At 41.7% G+C, this 17,939-nt stretch overlaps 1 protein-coding gene across 1 annotated transcript in view; it reads right to left on the minus strand.

The window, feature by feature from the left end:
* Positions 1–2,427: 2,427 nt before the first annotated feature.
* MTR (5-methyltetrahydrofolate-homocysteine methyltransferase) overlaps positions 2,428–17,939 on the minus strand; it is a 127,435-nt gene continuing 111,923 nt past the window's right edge. Inside the window, exons 28-34 of the mRNA XM_043962581.1 lie at positions 17,026–17,101; positions 13,926–14,081; positions 10,764–10,960; positions 8,831–9,031; positions 5,968–6,160; positions 4,694–4,806; positions 2,428–3,456 (exon numbers count right to left, since the gene is read on the minus strand). Coding sequence (XP_043818516.1) covers positions 3,367–3,456; positions 4,694–4,806; positions 5,968–6,160; positions 8,831–9,031; positions 10,764–10,960; positions 13,926–14,081; positions 17,026–17,101 — 1,026 coding nt within the window. The 3' untranslated portion in view covers positions 2,428–3,366. The remainder of the gene's footprint in view (positions 3,457–4,693; positions 4,807–5,967; positions 6,161–8,830; positions 9,032–10,763; positions 10,961–13,925; positions 14,082–17,025; positions 17,102–17,939) is intronic.

Here is a 17,939-nt window from a genome sequence, read left to right on the forward strand (position 1 = left end):
AACTATGCCAAGACCCGTCTCTTGCCTAGTGGCCCCATAATTCTTGTACCTTTAGGGGCAAACTAGGTTCAATTTGCAGAAATAGTCTTAAAGCCATCAGAACTTGATCTTTTACCTGTAGCCAACATGTATCAACTACCTTCCCACACACACCTAGCAGGTAATGCACACCTAGCAAGTAATTTGAATGATAGCTAGCAGCTGAATGGGGATGCTCTGGAATGCAAATTTCTTTGGGGGGGGGGGGAGAGAGAGAACACCTTCAGCTTTATTTAAAATGAATGTTTTAGGGGGGAGGAGGAGGCCTGCCAGACACCCGCCCAGGGGAGGATCTGGATAGGCAGGAATACCAATGTGGAACATCTGCCTGCAGGATGCACGCATGTCTCCAAAGTTCTTCTTTCCTGACACCTTCTGCTTGACATATGAGAATAAAACAAGGTGGGTGTTTTCAAATTTTATTTTACATTGCAACCTCTCTTATGCATACACACCCCAGAAAAGTGACACCTGACATAGGGTTCTCTAAACAATAGATTCAGAGATATAGTTCCATCTACAAAAGGGCAGAAAAGATGGTGAATGACATTCAATGGAAAGAGTAGACTGCTGGTAATTCCATTCAGGTGTAATGTGTTAAAAAATAAAATTTTAGGGGTTATTCTTTTTCTCATGTCAGATTTTTTTTAAAAAAAGATAAATGCTACAGAGCTTATTAAGTGCTTTGTAGCACATATGAAGCAGAATAAGGATAAATATATTATTTTTAACATCTTAATAGCAATCCATTTTTCTTAAAAAGTACTGACATTTATTTTTAAATTACATATGCATAACTATTTTCACACACACACACCCACATATACACGCACACATGCACACACCTATGTATATACAGGACAACAGTTGCCTAAATGCTTTGGGAAAAAGGCCCTGAAAATGGGATCTTTGGGTTCACATAATAAATGGGTAGCAAAGCTGGCAAGAGACAGGGGAAGCTAATTTTCCCCTGATCACCATTCTATGACCTTGAAGTTGAAGGTTCAGGGAATCTTACATCTCCTCATCCAATGAGATCATTTATAAAGCACTTACAACAGTGCCTGGAACATAGTAGGCACTTAACAAATACTTGTCCCCTTTTCCTCTTCCCCACCTCTTCTTCTAGAATGCTTTTCCTCCCCTTTGGTCCAGATCTGCAATTTCATTGCTGCAGGTAATGTCCAGTGAAGAAACTCCCCCTAATGTAGATTAGCTACTCTGGTGCAATAGACAGTCTTAAAGGAATTGACAGGGGGGCCAGGGGGAGTAAAAAGTGCCCAAGGTAACCCAGACAGTCTCTTTCAGAGGCAGGATTTGAAAACGTCAGTTCCCTATCTACTACCATGATGTTACCTCTCATAATGGAGATGACTGGCTCTCAAATGGGATCTCCCATACACCAAGCACTATTCTAGATGCTACCGTATAACACATGGTCCATAAGCTCAAAAAGCTTTTGGCTAATTGTGAACATAAGACTGTACACATATTAAAGGATTAAAAATCCAATAAAAACTGAACCAGGGGCAGCTAGATGGCGCAGTGGATAGAGCACCGGCCCTGGATTCAGGAGTACCTGAGTTCAAATCCAGCCTCAGACACTTAACACTTACTAGCTGTGTGACCCTGGGCAAGTCACTTAACCCCAACTGCCCCACAAACAACAACAACAACAACAAAAAAAACCACTGAACCATATAGGTATGGTAGAGATTGTGATTATTAGAATTCTAATAAGGGATAATCCAATGTATCTGAGAGTGGTTGAACAAGGTTCGTTGAGAGTATGAGGCTGGATCTGGGCATTGAAGGCTGCTTAAAACTTGAAGGGAAGGGGTGAAAAGCCCACTACTTAGCCCCAGACCTAAAACATTTTTGAAAAGGGAAGAGATTACTTATCATTTTTTTTCTTAGCACAGAAATCCTGGCACCTGTTGGAGGAGTTAGGGAATGGAAGGGGAATGATGAACAGGATAAAATTAAAATGCTCCCCCTCATACTGCCTCTGAGATGACTTTATTTTCCCTAACCCTGAGCTACCAAGGGTTTGCCGCCACTCAAATGAGATTCTTGCTGGCATGTGGTGGTAATGCTTGATCTGACATTAAGTATACTCAATTACCTTTAAAAATGAAGCCTTATGGAGGAGAACAGCACACACTTTCTTCCATGCAAGATTTAACTGCCAGGTTCAATCCAATTCACCAAATATTTAACACCAGGGACATAAAGAATAAAAAATAAATAAAAGGAAATAAACCTTGTCCCCAGATTTCTCATAAGGTCAGTTGGCCTTAAGTTCACATCTCTCTATTAATAATAACCAACATTTATAAGGTACATTGTCTATACTTCTTCTTCTTTTTTGGTGAGGCAATTGGGGTTAAGTGACTTGCCCAGGGTAACACAGCTAGTAAGTGTCAAGTATCTGAGATCAGATTTGAACTCAGGTTCTCCTGAATCCAGGGCCTGTGCTCTATCCACCGTGCCACCTAGCTACCCTGCCTATACTTCTTCACCAGAGTATCACAACCACCATGGGAGGTTAAGTCCTGCAGGTATCATTATCCCCATATTGCAGGAAATTGAGAGGGGTAAAGGGATTTGCCTGTAACTTACATTTTGGAGGAGGGATTCTAACCCACATCCTCCTGATTCCAGACTCCACTAAATTGTGACTGAGTTAAAAAAAAAAAAGAAAGAAAAAGAAAAGACCAGATAAATCATCTGTAAAAATAGTATTCTGGATATGAGGTAAACATAAAATGAGAAGATAACCAAGTAGGACAGTAACCTACTGAAAAGTACCTCTATTTCCATCTGACTTACTAACAATGCCCAACACATAAGAAGTGCTTAATAAATGCATTTAACTTCTTATATTACATGTAGGTAGTCTGTGGCATGTTATGACTACAGCTGGCTATCTCTGTACTGTATTCCAGTTTGCTTTTTAAAAAAAAGTGGGGCAACTAGGTGGTTGAGCACTGGCCCTGGAGTCAGGAGTACCTGAGTTCAAATCTGGCCTCAGACACTTAACACTTACTAGCTGTGTGACCCTGGGCAAGTCACTTAACCCCAATTGCCTCACTTTAAAAACAAAAAAACAAAAAATGTAACACAAAACTCGTTTTCAGTGCTCCACAAATGCACATCATGGTGATAACAGAGATCTCTTGCATCATCAAATGTTTATCCCCCCAAAGTCTTCCCAAACCTTAAGAAGGCCAATGCACTGGATGCTAAATAGTTGTGGTATTTTTAAAGGCACTCTGGGGTCTGTTTTCCAATATGTCTTTAGGTGGAAGGGATTTGATAAGAGAATTATTCATCTGCATCATATCCCAAAATGGGTCCCAGCCATCTCTCAACCTCTTCCATTGACATGTTTTTCCTCAAAGCATAATCTTCAATCTGCAAAGGAAGATCAGAAACAGCCTGTTAATCATCACAAGACTTTGTAAAGGCAAGTCTCTAACACTGGCAGAAGAACACTATGTAGATCAGGAAGATCTAATCGCTAGACATCATCCAGTGCAACACTCTCGTGTCGTCCATTAGGCAACTGGGCAGAGAGCCTAAAGGAACTTGCCTAAGGTCACACAGCTAATTAGTGGCAATGCCAGCTAATTAGTAGCAAAGAACCCAATGCTCTTTCCATCATATTCTTAATGGATCACAGGATCCGGTCCATCATGTGGAGCTGGAAGGGTCCTTAGAGGTCGTGTAATTTTCATCACTCTCCTCACCTTCCAGATAAAAAAGATGTGACTCACTTGAGGTTGTGACGTTCTCAAGGTCAGCCAGGCACTACACATAAGATATGAAATTTGAACCCAGCTACGACTCACATTGCCAGAATTCTTATGGCAATCTATTAGGCTAGACAGATATAAAGAACTAGGTGAGGCAGTGAATAAGAGTACAGAGCCTGGAATAAGGAAGACCTGAGTTCAAATTTGACCTGGGACACTTACTAGCTGTGTGATCCTGGGCAAATCACTTAACCTTTTTGCCTCAGTTTCCTCATTTGTAAAATGAGCTGGCGAAGGAAATGGCAAGCCATTCCAGTATCTTTGCCAAGAAAACCCGAATGAGGTCCTGAAGTTAGACATGACTGAAAATGACTAAACAACAAGAAATCAACAAACTTTTTTTTGGTCTAGACCTATGATCTCATTGGCATAAGGATAGGGAGCACCCATCAGAAAAACTGCTTTTGTTGGCATAGGACTCCCACAATTTACATTCTTAGTTGGTTGCTTGGGAGGGCACTGAGAGGTTAGGTGATTTGCCTAGGATCACACAGCCAGAACATGTACGAGGAAAGCTTGACACCTAAACTACTTGAATTCTAGGCTGACTCTTTAACCACTATACTACAAAGTCTCTCCTCTCTTAGTCATTGAAAGGCATTTATTTTATTGACCAAATTAGATGATTATCTAGGCAGAAAACACTGTATTAATAACTACTGGAAGAAAAGAAAAGATGCTTGGAGGGGAATCAAATTCAGACATTAAGTGAACAAGGTTCTTCTCCTTTCCTCTCTCAAGATAGTCTAATTTACATTTAAATTCAGATGAGTCTAACAATTTCATTTAACATTAGGCTTCAGAGAAAGACATCTATAATGATGAATATTAATTACCTGGTCCTTGGAAATTTTGCCAACAGAAAAATATTTGGACTTCAGATTGGCAAAGTAGAGACCAGAGACGGCTGAAGCAGGTGCCATTGCTAACGATTCTGTAAGCTTGATCCCTGGAAAGAAGGAAAAAGAACAGACAATGAAAATCCTACCTCTGAGCCTGTGATGTGGAAGGAGGATGTCCAGCTGCTGGATTTGCTTCCTGAATAAGGGTGGAGCCATGACGACCAGCAAGGGCTATGACTCTGTGTACCCCAAACTATCTACTAGAGGACTTGCAGATGCTACCCCAAGAGTGGCCAGAGGAACCAGCGTGGCCCAGAACAGCCAATCAATACAGGGCTGGTGATCATCTTATTTAGGGGAGAGGAGGAAAAGAGAGAATATGAAGGCCTTCCACCCCACCAGCAACCTGAATCCCTTCTGAGGCCCCCTACCCAAGACCTGGACACAAATATGCTTTCAAATAACTCCTCCTGGTCCAAAGTAACAAAGTAAGTCGTCTATACTAAGCCTGGACTTATGCTCATACAACCAAGTCCTGAATAGCGTAGTGGGTTCTAAGGCACACCCACCCACCCTTTTTTTGCATGGATTTGTAAGTGATTTCTTTGGCATTAGGAATTCCTGAAAAACAAACTTTCTACCAGGGGGCGTGAGTAACTGCTCTAAAATTTATAGTCTTAATAGAGTAGGCTACAGCATTGAGAAGTTCAGTAGCTGACCAGGGGTCACATAACCAGTTATGTGTAAAGAGGCAGGATTTGAACCTGGGTCTCCTTGACTCTGCTGGTGGCTCTCTATTCATTACACCATCCTGGCTTAAGAGTCTAAGGATCCACATGAAAATAGCTCCCTTCAAGGGCTCTAACCCAAGTTCAGAGATATCCTGGTAACATTCCAAACTAGGATAGGTTGTCTACATTCAAATTATCAGGCCTAAGGGTGATCTGGCGTGGGAAGGTGGAGTGAAGTGGGCTTAAAAAGTCCTAATGGAAGCATAGTATCTTTTCAAGCACTAAATTGATATTCCTCTAAGGTAGTTTTTCTGTATGCCTTGCATAACTAACTACCAAACAGACGCAGGTGAAAAACAATTTAAAACACTAAAATTAAGCAATGAGCACACATATATGTGCCTTAAATGCCACTAGTTAAATAAATTTGTTTTGTACTTGCTTTGGCAGTACACATACTAAATAAATGTGTTTTTCTTTGGCTCTGCTCAGGTGCTTTTAACCTTAAGGGAGCATATCCATTTTCTAGCCCAATACCTGTGGTTTCTTCAATGTGACCAAGTCTCCACATTGTGAGCTTCTCAGTATGGTCAGGTTGGCTGGGATACCCAGGAGCAGGACGGATGCCCCCATACCGGATCCTCCGCAGGTCAGCAACATCTAGCTGCTCACTGTCACTGTAAGCCCACAATTCCTTGCGAACCCTTTCATGAAGTTCTTCTGCAAAAGCCTTGAACAGAAAAGTGGTCATCTTTACTCAAGAGGAAGAGGTACCAGCAGGATGTAACAGATAAAGGGCTGGACTCTGAGTCAGGAAGGCCTTAGTTCAAATCCCATCTCAGACACCTGCTACCTGGGTGACCTTGGGTGAGTCGCTAAACTTTCTTTAGCCTTAGTTCCTTCATCTGTAAAATGAGTGGGTTAGATCAGATGGCCTCTAAGGAGCATTTCAGCGGGCCTTAATCATCCTTCCCATTCCCCTCCTTCTAAAGACTAAGGTAGAACAAAAAGAAAGTGTCTCAATAGAGGACACTGGACAGAGGACACTGTCTGGAGTTGTCCCTTATTTGTTCTTTCACCACCTGGTCTTCTTTGTCTAATCCAGGTTTCAGCTCAGAATGTGGAACCTCATCTTGAGATCACAGGATTTAAAGCTAGAAAGTATCTTGGAGACTCAATCCAAGGGAACGCAACCCCCTAATTTTTGAGAAAACTGAGGCCCAAATGCGTTTATGTGGCCCAAGATCACAAAGGTGGTAAAGAGAAAAGCTGGGATTCAAATCTAAGTCTTCCAGTGTACCACAACAAATAAGTCTCCATTCGACCCCTTCCCCAATCTCAGCTCACAGACCACTCTTTACTACTGGTGCCCACCCACAAGGATTGCTAAAATGTTATCTACTGGCAGAGGAATTCTACTGGATGAAAGGCTTGATTTAATTCAACAAACATTCGTGTAGGAACGATAGGTACACTGGTGCATTATGGTAAGAGCTGTGAATCAATGTAACTATTTTACAAAGTATTTGGAATTAGAAAATAAAATGGCCCCAGAATTTCTTTACTTGGCTTATACCCCCAAGATTTGTAAAAAGAGAATACTCAAATACCCCAAAATATTTATAGCTATACTTTTCATGACAGCAAAGAGTTAGAAACAAAGTAGAAGGCCATTAACTGGGAAATGGCCAAACAAACTGTGGTACAGGAATGTAATGGAATATTACTGTGCTGTAAAAAATGTGATGAATACAAAGCAGCATGGAAAGATCTATATGAACTGAGGCAGAATGAAGTAATCAGAACCAAGAAAACAAGATATACAATGACCATAATAATGTAAATGGAGAGAACAACCACCCACACAAAATCAAAAGTGAATGCTGAAAATTATAGAGATTCATTTTCTCTCCTTTTTAAAAATTATATACATTTTTTTAAAAATTGTCACAGATTTATTTTTTTCTCCCTCCCATATGCTCTCTCTCACTCCTTACCCCTGGAAAAAATACAAAATCTTTGCATCATATAAGCACAGCCAGGCAAAACCAAGAGTCCTTCCCAACTCCCTCACCCCTTGTCTTCGATCAGGAGCCAGGTCTTTCTCATTTACTTCCATACCAAGAACATTTGTCCCTTTCTTTGCACTCAAAAAGTCATTCCTCTAGTCTCAATCTTCACTTCTCAAACCAGATTATTGAGTTATCCTCCTAATTAGATACCTGCCTCCTATCTCTCTCTTCTCCACCAAAGAGTTGCCAAAATCATTTTTCTAAGTCACAGGCCAGACCATGTCACTCCCCTGCTCAAGATTCTTTAGTAGCTTCCTATTGCCTCTAAGTTCAAATGCAGCCTCCACACATTGGCATTCAAAGCCTTCGACAGTCTGACTCCAGCCTGCCCTTCTGGATTTCCTAGATTTTACTTTCCTTTACACATTCTAAGTTCCAGGCAAATGGCCTAACTGTTGTTCTCAGTCCTGGGCATTCCATCTCCCACTCCATTTGTGTCCTTGTACAGGCTCATCCCCCATGTTCTGACTGGACCCTTTCCTCACCTCCACCTCTTAGAATGCTTCAAGGCTTAGCTCAGGTGCCTCCTCCCATAGAAAGTTTTTCTGATTCCTGTTCTCTCCTCAAATTATCTTGTATTCATGTGATTGTATGTTGTATCACTCCAGTAAAATATACACTCCTTAAAGGAAAGGGTTTTATTGTTTTCCTCTTTGTATCCCCAGAGCTTTGCATACAGTAGGTGCTTAACAAATGTTTGCAGAATTCAAGACATAGCTGCCATGCACTTACTATGTGCCAAGTGTACAGTAGAATTTTATGACCCTAGACCAGTGGTGTTAAATAAAACCAGGGGTCACTAAACCATACATAAGGATTCTTACAGGTTGACTTAAAAAACTACACATTAACATAATCTATGTTTTATTGGATTTTTTTTTTTGCTAAATATTACCCAGTTAATTTTTAATCTTGTTCTAGCTTCGGTCTGCCCACCCACCCTCTGTTTGACACCTCCGCCCTAGACTTCAGTGATTAAAAGTGAGGCACTGAATTAGAGAACGAGGGTTTAGGAGAAAGGAAGAAATCTCTACAAAGTCACTCTGGCTAAACTGAAACTTTCTCTCAAAACAGCAAGATTTAGATGAATGGAAATTTTTAAAGCACCATTTTAAAAAGGGAGTTTTAGCAGGTAACACTGCCAATGTTCAAACGTACTCACACATTGCACTGGGGTCTGCCCCAATGCCACTGAAGTCAAATAAAAGCTGGTAGCTCCTCCGGTTTGTGGGGTCACCATGTTGTGCACTTTTTTCCTACCTTGTAACAAGCAACTCATTTCATCACCAATGCAGCCCCCAACGTGCTTCTAAAAGTGACTTCTTTACCTCTGCCAAACGGTCTCCCAGGGCCTTCACCATGATGCTGCTGTAAATGTCACACTGCTCCTCATAGGTCTTGCTCAGTTCATCAACTCCAAAGCAGGCCACTGCAAAGAGGCCCAAGTAGTCACGGACCCCAGATTCCAGAGGAGCTATGAAGTCCGACAGGCAATAATAGGGATCTGTGCTAGCAGAGTCCTTTTCTGCCTTAAAACAAAAAAACAAGCAGAGAAACAGTTAAATGATGATGGTATCCACAGATAAATTTGGGTGATTAAAAAAAAAACACCTCATTTTAAAAATGAGGTTTAATAGTTTTTCTATTTTAATTATAAAAAAAGAGGCCAAGAAACCAATGATTATACAAATCATTTTTCTCAACCTTCATCTTAGCTCAAGGCGATTATTACTGATGTTGTGCAGTTATTTTTCAGCCATGATGGACTCTTTGTGACCCCATTTGGGTTTTTCTTGGAAAAAAGTGGTTTGTCACTTCCTTTTCCACCTCATTTTACAGATGAGAAAAATGAGGCAAACAGAGTTACTTAAGTAACTTGTCCGAAGTTATGCTGCGAATAAGTGTCTGAGGCCAGATTTGAATTCAGGAAGATGAATCTCCCTGACTCCAGGCTCAGCACTCTATCCACTGTGCCATCAGCTGATTATCACTGATAAGGAGACTTCAAAGAACACTTTGCTTGGTATCAGAAGTCCTGAGTTGGAATTCTACCTCTGCTTACAAGTCACTAAACTCCTTGAAGTCTACACAATGATTAGCAATGATGTAAATGAAAAAACAAAAACAAAAACACAACCACAAAATAACTGACAATAAATGTTGCAAAATTATAAAGAATAAGGGTGGCTCCAAAGAAGAGATGAGAAGACATCTCACATACTCATACCTTTGTAGTTTTTGAGGGGCAAAGGTAGGTATAGAACACTGCATGTACAGTCACATTTCTTCAATATACTGATCAGTTTTGCAAAAAAATTTCTATTTTTTCTTTTTAAAAAAACATTCTCTGTTATAAGAGATGGTTCTCGTAAAGGGGGAAGAATGTAGTGAGTAATTTGAGTGATGTAAAAAAAGTTATTCATAAAAAAAAATTTTTTTTCTAAAACTTTAAACCTCAATTTCCTCACCCATAAAACAGGAATGGTAATTGCCTGAATCACCTAACTCAAAGGGATTATGTGAGAATCAAGTGAAATTCTTCATATAAAGCACTCTGTAAACCTTTAAGCACTATGCAATGTGAGTGATTATTATTATTGTGAGGGAGCATGAGATGGCATATAAAATGCCAGAGTTGGAGTGAAACAAAGCAAGGTCAAATCCTTTGGGGTATTATTATAAGTATCCTTAGGCAGGCTGATCGTCCTACCACTCACCCCTGCTAGGGATATCTACATTTTGAAGAAGGGTCAGAGTAAAATGGTCTTTGGAAAATTTGTAAGGAAGATTCTGGGATTTTCCCACAAGAGAGGGGCCACAATCAATTTCACTTATAGACATATGGTGCACATACATGCCTCTTTTGAGCCTGTGCAAAGACACAAATGGAATGGGAGATATTATTGTTACTCTTTGAGTGTGTAAAAAAGACTTAACAGACTGATGTGAGGAAGCGTCTGGCAGATGTCCTTTGAACAACCACCCCCAAGAGCTGTCAATTAGAGCCCTTGTTCCTGTCTGAGTGTCTGCCTTGAGTATCCTGGTCACCCTGACATTTCTGCTGTTATTCATCATACAAATAGCCTCTCTCTCAGCCCAACAAATTCATTCCCCATCCCTTTATTGATCATTTTCCGGGTAGAACCTAGCAGTGGTGCAATTTTTCAGACTTTGAGCTTGAGTCATTACATTTTGCTTAATGACTTAATCAAAGGTAAGGAAGAAGCCATCTCTTAGCCCACAAATAATGGGTTTTCTTACCTGTTGTCTTAAGCCATAAAACTTAGCTATTGGCTCTGTAGATTGTGGCATGGCATCTTCTGCATACAAATGAATATCATCCTGGACACTCTGTGCTGGCCAGAATCCAACCATACCCCTGGCTTGCAGTTTCTTTTGACTAATCAGTACCTTCAGCATATTTTGGGCATCATCATATACTTTTTTGGCTTCTTCCCCTATTAGATAAAAAGAAAACTTCACTTAAAGTTTAAATGTTTAAAAATGTTTAAAACTATGTAATACCTCCTCTCTCCACCTCCACCCCATGCCCCAGCAGCAACAACTCAGAGATTTCACCAGGTACTTCCATGAACATAATCTAAGGTGCTTTTCAGTGTCTCATAGTTAAGTGCCCCAATCTCCAAGCCCCATAATCTCGTTCTCTAAGCCAACACTATCTTATGCTGAATGCTACAACCATACACCTTCCACGGAGGATAAAGCGAAGTGAGGGGAAAAGAGGGAAAGAAATAAGTGTTTCTATAATACCTACTATGTGCTAGGCACTGTATTGAGTGCTCTACAAATATCATCTCCTTTGATCCTCAGAACAACCCTGAGAGGTAGATGCTATTAATATTCCTATTTCAAAATTGAGGTCACTGAGGCAAAGAGAGCTTAAGTGATTTGCCCAGGATTACACAGCTAGTAAGTGTCTAAGACTGGATTTGAATTCAGGTCTCCCTGACAACAGGCCCAGTGCTCTATCCACTGTACCATTTCACTGCTTTGAAGGGCAGAATGCCAACATATGGCTCTCTGAAGCAATCAGAGAGAAAGAGAGAACTTCATGCCAAATATAACCATTTGCCTCCATCATGCACACAATACCTTCCTGTAATTCCTGAGACTTCGGTGTGCATGATTCCCAATGGTTCAATTAAATAGTATAAACAATATAAATGCAGCATCCCTTGGGCTACTGTCCACTACCCATACATATCTGTACAGGCACACATTTGAAGATGACAGTGCCAATGGATTGCGCCGTCAGTATTTCTTTCTCTCAAAAAAATATACACCATGCTCAGTTCTTTGAAGAAAAGCAACCAGTAACCAGTCACTACCACCACTGCTATGAGCTGAGTATACACTGACACTGCCTACAACAAGCATAACCATTTCTTATTCTTGCACATGAACACTGTTTGTTTTCTTGACAGGCTGAAGCAAACTGCTGCTACTCTCCTACTCAATAAGCTCCAGGGCCTCCAGGATCCAATATAAAATGCTCTGTTTGGCATTCACAGCCCTTCATAACCCAGCCCCCTCCTACCTTCAAAGTCTTCTTATACCTTACTTCAAGCCATGCCATCTTCAATCCGGTGACACTAGCCTCCTGGCCATTCCACAAACAAGACAATCTCTCTTTCCACTCCAGGCATTTTCTCTGGCAGTCTCCCAGGCCTGGATAACTTTCCCTTCTCAACTACACCTACTGGCTTCCTTGGCTTCATTTAAGTCTCAACTAAACATCTCATCTTCTACAGGAGCTTTTCCTAACCTCTCTTAATTCTAGAGTCTTCTGGCTCTTAATTATCTCCTATTTATCCTGTATATAGCTTGTTTGTACATATTTGTTTGCTTGTTGTAAGCTCCTTGAGAGAAGGGCCTGTCTTTTGTCTCTTTGTATCCCCAGGGCTTAGCATAGTTACTGGTGCATAGTAGGTGCTTAATCAATGTTTCTTCACTCACTGACTGGGTCCTGTTTAAACTTAGCTTCCCTCTCATAGTTCTGCCTTGCCCCTCATTCCTTCCTCCCCCGTTACCCTCTCACCTGGGATCTCTGGTTAGCTATCAACTAACCCCCAGTGGCTTAAGATATCATCACCCCCCGGGGGCGGCTAGGTGGCGCAGTGGATAGAGCACCGGCCCTGGATTCAGGAGTTCCTGAGTTCAAATCTGGCCTCAGACACTTGACACTTACTAGCTGTGTGACCTTGGGCAAGTCACTTAACCCCCATTGCCCCGAAAAAAAACACCAAGATATCATCACCCCCCAATCTCAGGGTATTTGAACTTAAAAAGAGAAGCTGAGTGAGACCAAAACAAAACCCTTTTAAGTCACAAACATTAATCTCTTATGGTGGCATTTCAGATTCCTTAAAAGACAATGGTGGGGGTTGGGGCAGCTAGATGGCACAGTGGATAGAGTACCGGCCCTGGATTCAGAAGTACCTGAGTTCAAATCCGGCCTCAGACACTTAACACTTACTAGCTGTGTGACCCTGGGCAAGTCACTTAACCCAAATTGCCCTGCAAAAAAAAAAAAAAAAAAAAAAAAAGACAATGGCGGGGCAGCTAGGTGGCGCAATGGATAGAGCACTGGCCCTGGATTCAGGAGGACCTGAGTTCAAATCCTACCTCAGACACTTGACACTTAGCTGTGTGACCCTGGGCAACCCTCATTGCCCTGCCCCCCCCCCCAAAAAAAGGCAATAGGAGAAGATAGTTTCTGAAAGAAAAAGTCTACCTCCTACTCCTCATAACACAACTGATCAATAACTAGGACCCATCCCTATGAAATCCTGGTGCCTTTAAGCTCATCCACAGTCTCCCATTTGTTTTTTTTTTTTATTTTGATTTTGTGGGGCAATGAGAGTTAAGTGACTTGCCCAGGGTCACACAGCTAGTGTCAAGTGTCTAAGACCAGATTTGAACTCAGGTCCTCCTGAATCCAGGGCCTGTGCCTTATCCACTGTGCCACCTAGCTGCCCCTCCCATTTGATTTTAACTTAATTTATGTCATTGGTTATTTATCTATGTTGAACCAAAGATTGAGCAGTTTGTGAAATGGTTTAAAAAAAAAGATCAACTACCTTCTCCCACTGGACCTAAAAACCCCACCAATTCTCCTTAGTCAGAGCAGGCCAGATAATCTCCATCTTCAACCCCAAGTGGCAGTAACCTGATCCAAAATCACTTCTCAGCTCTACTCCTTTCTTTCCTGAATATCATTTCCTTGCTGGTAAAAACTATTTCATCTCTGCCTTTGCAAGCTCAGCACATCCAATACTGGGCACAGAGGAGGCAACTTAATATGTGACTGAGATCAAAACATCACCCGGCACACTACTATTTAATATCCTTTTCAACTGAAAAGATAGGAAAATATCACAAAGAAGGAACAACTGAACTGACCCACTGTTTTGTCATTAAAGATCTTGGGAAAACCTCGATTGGGGTATTTGCCCCTGAGTTGCCAAACATCAAAGAAAGGTTTCCAGTCAATGTAGTCCACCAGCCTCTGCAGGTCATAGTCTTCAAAAACCTGAGTCCCAATAAATTTGGGTTTCACTAGAGAAACAAAAAGGATAGGTTACCATGAGGAATATTCAAGGCTTGAAGTTTAAACATCTTTCACATACAGGGAATGCACAGCCTACCAAGGGCTCTAGTTTCTAAGTCTGAAGTTGCTCAGGAGACTCCCACACACTGTCTTATTCCTGTCACCCGTAGGAGTTGTGGTTTGTTGTTGGGTTTTTTTTTTTTTTGGGGGGGGGGGTTAGATTGCCTTGGAGAAAAGAATAATTTTGTCCCGCTTCTTAAATAAATTACTTTCTTTATGCCTCTGAATATATGGTCCAAGGGGCACCCCCCCAAAAAAATATAGGTGGGTCTTCATTTATGAAATTTAAAATTCATTTAAGGGGGTGGGAGACTTGTCACCAGAGAAAGAGTGTTATGCTATTTTCTCTGGCCTGGGATAACAGAAATACTGCCCAGTCTGATGAACAGGCTACAGTGAAAGTAAGAGCAGGAGTCAGAAGATCAAAGGTTTTACTACTGGTTCTGCATCTAGTTAGGCCTAGGTGCTTAAACTCTGTTCCTCAGTTTCCCCATGAGGTGACATTCACAGTACCACCCCCTACCTACTACTTCAGGGCATTATGAATAAAAACATATGTACAAGCAGAGTGGAAGCCTTTCGACAGAAAGAACATGGGGCTAGGGAGAGCGGGAATAAAAAGTCGGTGTGGAAAGAGTTTGAACAGCCAGCCTATTTTTTCCTGATACATAACCACTACGGCGGCCTCACCCCACCTGCTACCTGTCAACTTTATTCTCACATCTGACTAACAAAATAATACCTATATTTGCTCTTTTAGCTGCCAGTGGGTGAAAGGGCCAGGATAGCGTTTCTGCAGTTCTTTACCTCCTGTTCTCTACATCAAACCTCTGCACTTGCCAACCCACTCAGGGTGGCAGGATGTAAAGGGCTTAATTTCGGCAGAAAAGAGTCAAATGAAACAGAAGGAAGAACATCTTGGCACCAAGAATTGTGAAATATTAGAACAGATAAATCAAGAAGACTGAGAAATTTCATGGCTTGGTACTTGTGCAGGGACTTTTGGTGATCAGTGTTTGAAAAGAACATACATGTGTAATATAGGATACTCCATGGTCTAAGATAGAGAAGTGGCCTAGAAACCAGGAAGATCTGGGTTCAAGTCCCCACCTCTGACACATGCTGGCTGTGTAGACCCTGGCCACATGGTGTTCTAACAACTCTTTACAGAGTTACAGTTACAGAGAAGATCTTAACCTACATTCATAGAGGAAATTTCCTTGTTCAGAAGTTCCCCATATCAGTAAAATCCAAGGTCCACTCCCTATTTCTATCCTATGTATATTAATGTATCCTTCTGGGGGGTGGGGAGATGGGAAGTAATGCAAAACTCCACAGAATTCCCATCACTCAAAAATAGCACCAGCATCTCTAAGAAGATTCAGGGGCAGTCTTACCTCCCTGTACTCAGGAAGAAACTGAAAGACTTCTCCAGATTCTGTCTAGCCCTGTCGGGTGATTGAATTCTGCAGGGTTCATTGTCAAATGGAATTATCAGGCTGAACTAGCAGTGTATACTCAAAATAAGTTTATTCTTACAGCTTATCATGTGTTTGAAGCTCTGCTTCATGGGGCCTCTGAAGAAAAGTCCCAGATTTTCCCCCCAACTCCTTGTCTTAACCCCCTCCCCATGCCAAAATAAACCCCTAAACCCCGCTAAGTGGTGTGACCAAATCATCCTCAAAAAACACTTCTGAGTTCTGAATTAGAGACTTCAATTGGCCCTCTGAGCAGCACGCCCATCAGCAGGCTTTCAAGTGCCATCAAACATGGGAGATTAAAAGGAACCTCCCAGAAGCTGGGCACTCACTGCTCTCCTTGATCTGCTGTAAGTCAATGTAGCTACACAAACAGCATCAGAGAAGCAGCATGACCATATTTAGCCTCAAGAGTTTTCTGTTTACATACAAAATGGAAAGGGTAAAAGAAAGCTGCTGTTTGACATGGCTAATAGGGGTAGGACACACTGAGTCTGGTGGATTGGCTCTTCACAAACACCCAAAACTGATTTTATGAGCCTCACCAGAAGCAGGAGAGTTCCCCACCCCCAAAACACAAAATGAAATTACCCAGGCTAGTATTTTAACAGGGCCGTTTCCAACTTAATCATTCCCAGGGAGGGAAAGAAGAGCAGAAATTAAAACTGTCCTAACACCAGCAGGTCTCTCACCTGTCATTTAAATGAGTGGCTCCCCAGTGAGTAAATGAACTTTATCTTTTAACATCTCACTGCATAGGAACCAACTTCCCCTTGAACTGCTTCATGGACTTAAAGCAACAGTCCCAGGAAGTTCAAGTTTGCATGGAGATTCAGCTTTTTCATCTCCTTTGAGCCTCATACCCATCTATGAAGTCAGAGGGGTAAAAGTGACCACTCCCATTTTACAGCTGAGCAAAATGAAACACTAAAGTTCAATGGCCTAAGGCCACTCAGCTAGTAAAGGACAGAGCTGGGACTCTGGACCCAAGGCTGCCTCGCTCCCAGTCCTGGGATCTTCATGTGACAATCACTATGAATCTGCCAAAGATCACGTGGCAAACAAGACACCAAGTGGGATGAGAATTTAATGATCTTTTCAGTAGCAACAGATAACTCTACTACAACAGGAGCTCACACCGATATGGAGCTAACAACACAGAACCCCTTACACAGGGCATTACCTCATCCGATCCTCACAATTCTAGGAGACAGGTCCTACGAGTATTATTTCCCCACTTCACAGAAAAGGAAACTGAGGCTCAGAGAGGTTAGGTGATACCCAAGGTCACAGAGAGGGACAGAATGGAACACTCACTGGCTCTGGAATACTGATGCATTTCTCAAATGCATACCATTTTCTATCACTCCTGCATCTATCCCTTCCCCCTGCACTCAAACAGCCCCAAACAGACCTGGGGGTGGTTCTGAGGGCCAGTCTATATAGAAGCCTTTTTTCCTGGCTTGATCTAAGGTTAAGTATCTTCTTTCCTGGAAAAAAAAAAAAGTCTTAGTCAAGATCTTTTGAATTTTTTTCAAAGGCTACACTGTAAACCTGTTCATGTTAGCTTCTTCAACCAAAGAGATGGCTTAAATAACAAAAATCCTTAGGTTCCGACCTTGCTCAGAAAGGTATTAATAAATAACCAGGGGCTTGAATTACTTGGGCATAAAGATGCAGAAAGGGACCCCTTGCACAAGAAAGCCCTGACAATATGCTGTACACTAGATATACCCATTATCCATATCTTCATTGGTCATTCTTCAGTCACCATATGTTTTTATTCTTCTGACATTATGGGGTTTGGTGACCTGTAGCCATGCACCATCAATGGTAGAATGCTGTTGTTAAAATGGGTCTTTGTGGCAGATAACTTGGGAGGGAATCCCTGAAATCCAAATGAGGTGCAGCCTGTTCTTTTCCAGTTCAAAGCCTGAGCTCATCTTACTGCACTGTCTGTCCAAAACATGTCCGCTGATAGAGTAAATATTCTAATCTGAGGAGTAAGGGCTTCCTCCACTTTCTTCCCCTTCGGGTTTATTGCCTCTCTGCAGATGACTCACAGTCCATAGATCCAGCTCCAGTCTCTTCCTTTTTCATCAGCGCCATATCACCAACTGCTCAACAGACATTTCAAACTGGATGTTCCAGAGTCATTTCAAATCCAACGCATCTAACAAAAGACATTATCTTTTCTCCCAAACCTTCCTCTTGCAAACTTCTCTCTTTTTTTTTTCCCCTGAAGTCACCGCCATCTTTTCAGGGCCTCACGTTCATAATCTTGGTATTATTCTGGACTCTCCCTTACCACCCTATGGATCTAATCCA

Source organism: Dromiciops gliroides, chromosome 4 (genome assembly GCF_019393635.1).
Source record: "Dromiciops gliroides isolate mDroGli1 chromosome 4, mDroGli1.pri, whole genome shotgun sequence".
NCBI lineage: Eukaryota > Metazoa > Chordata > Mammalia > Microbiotheria > Microbiotheriidae > Dromiciops > Dromiciops gliroides.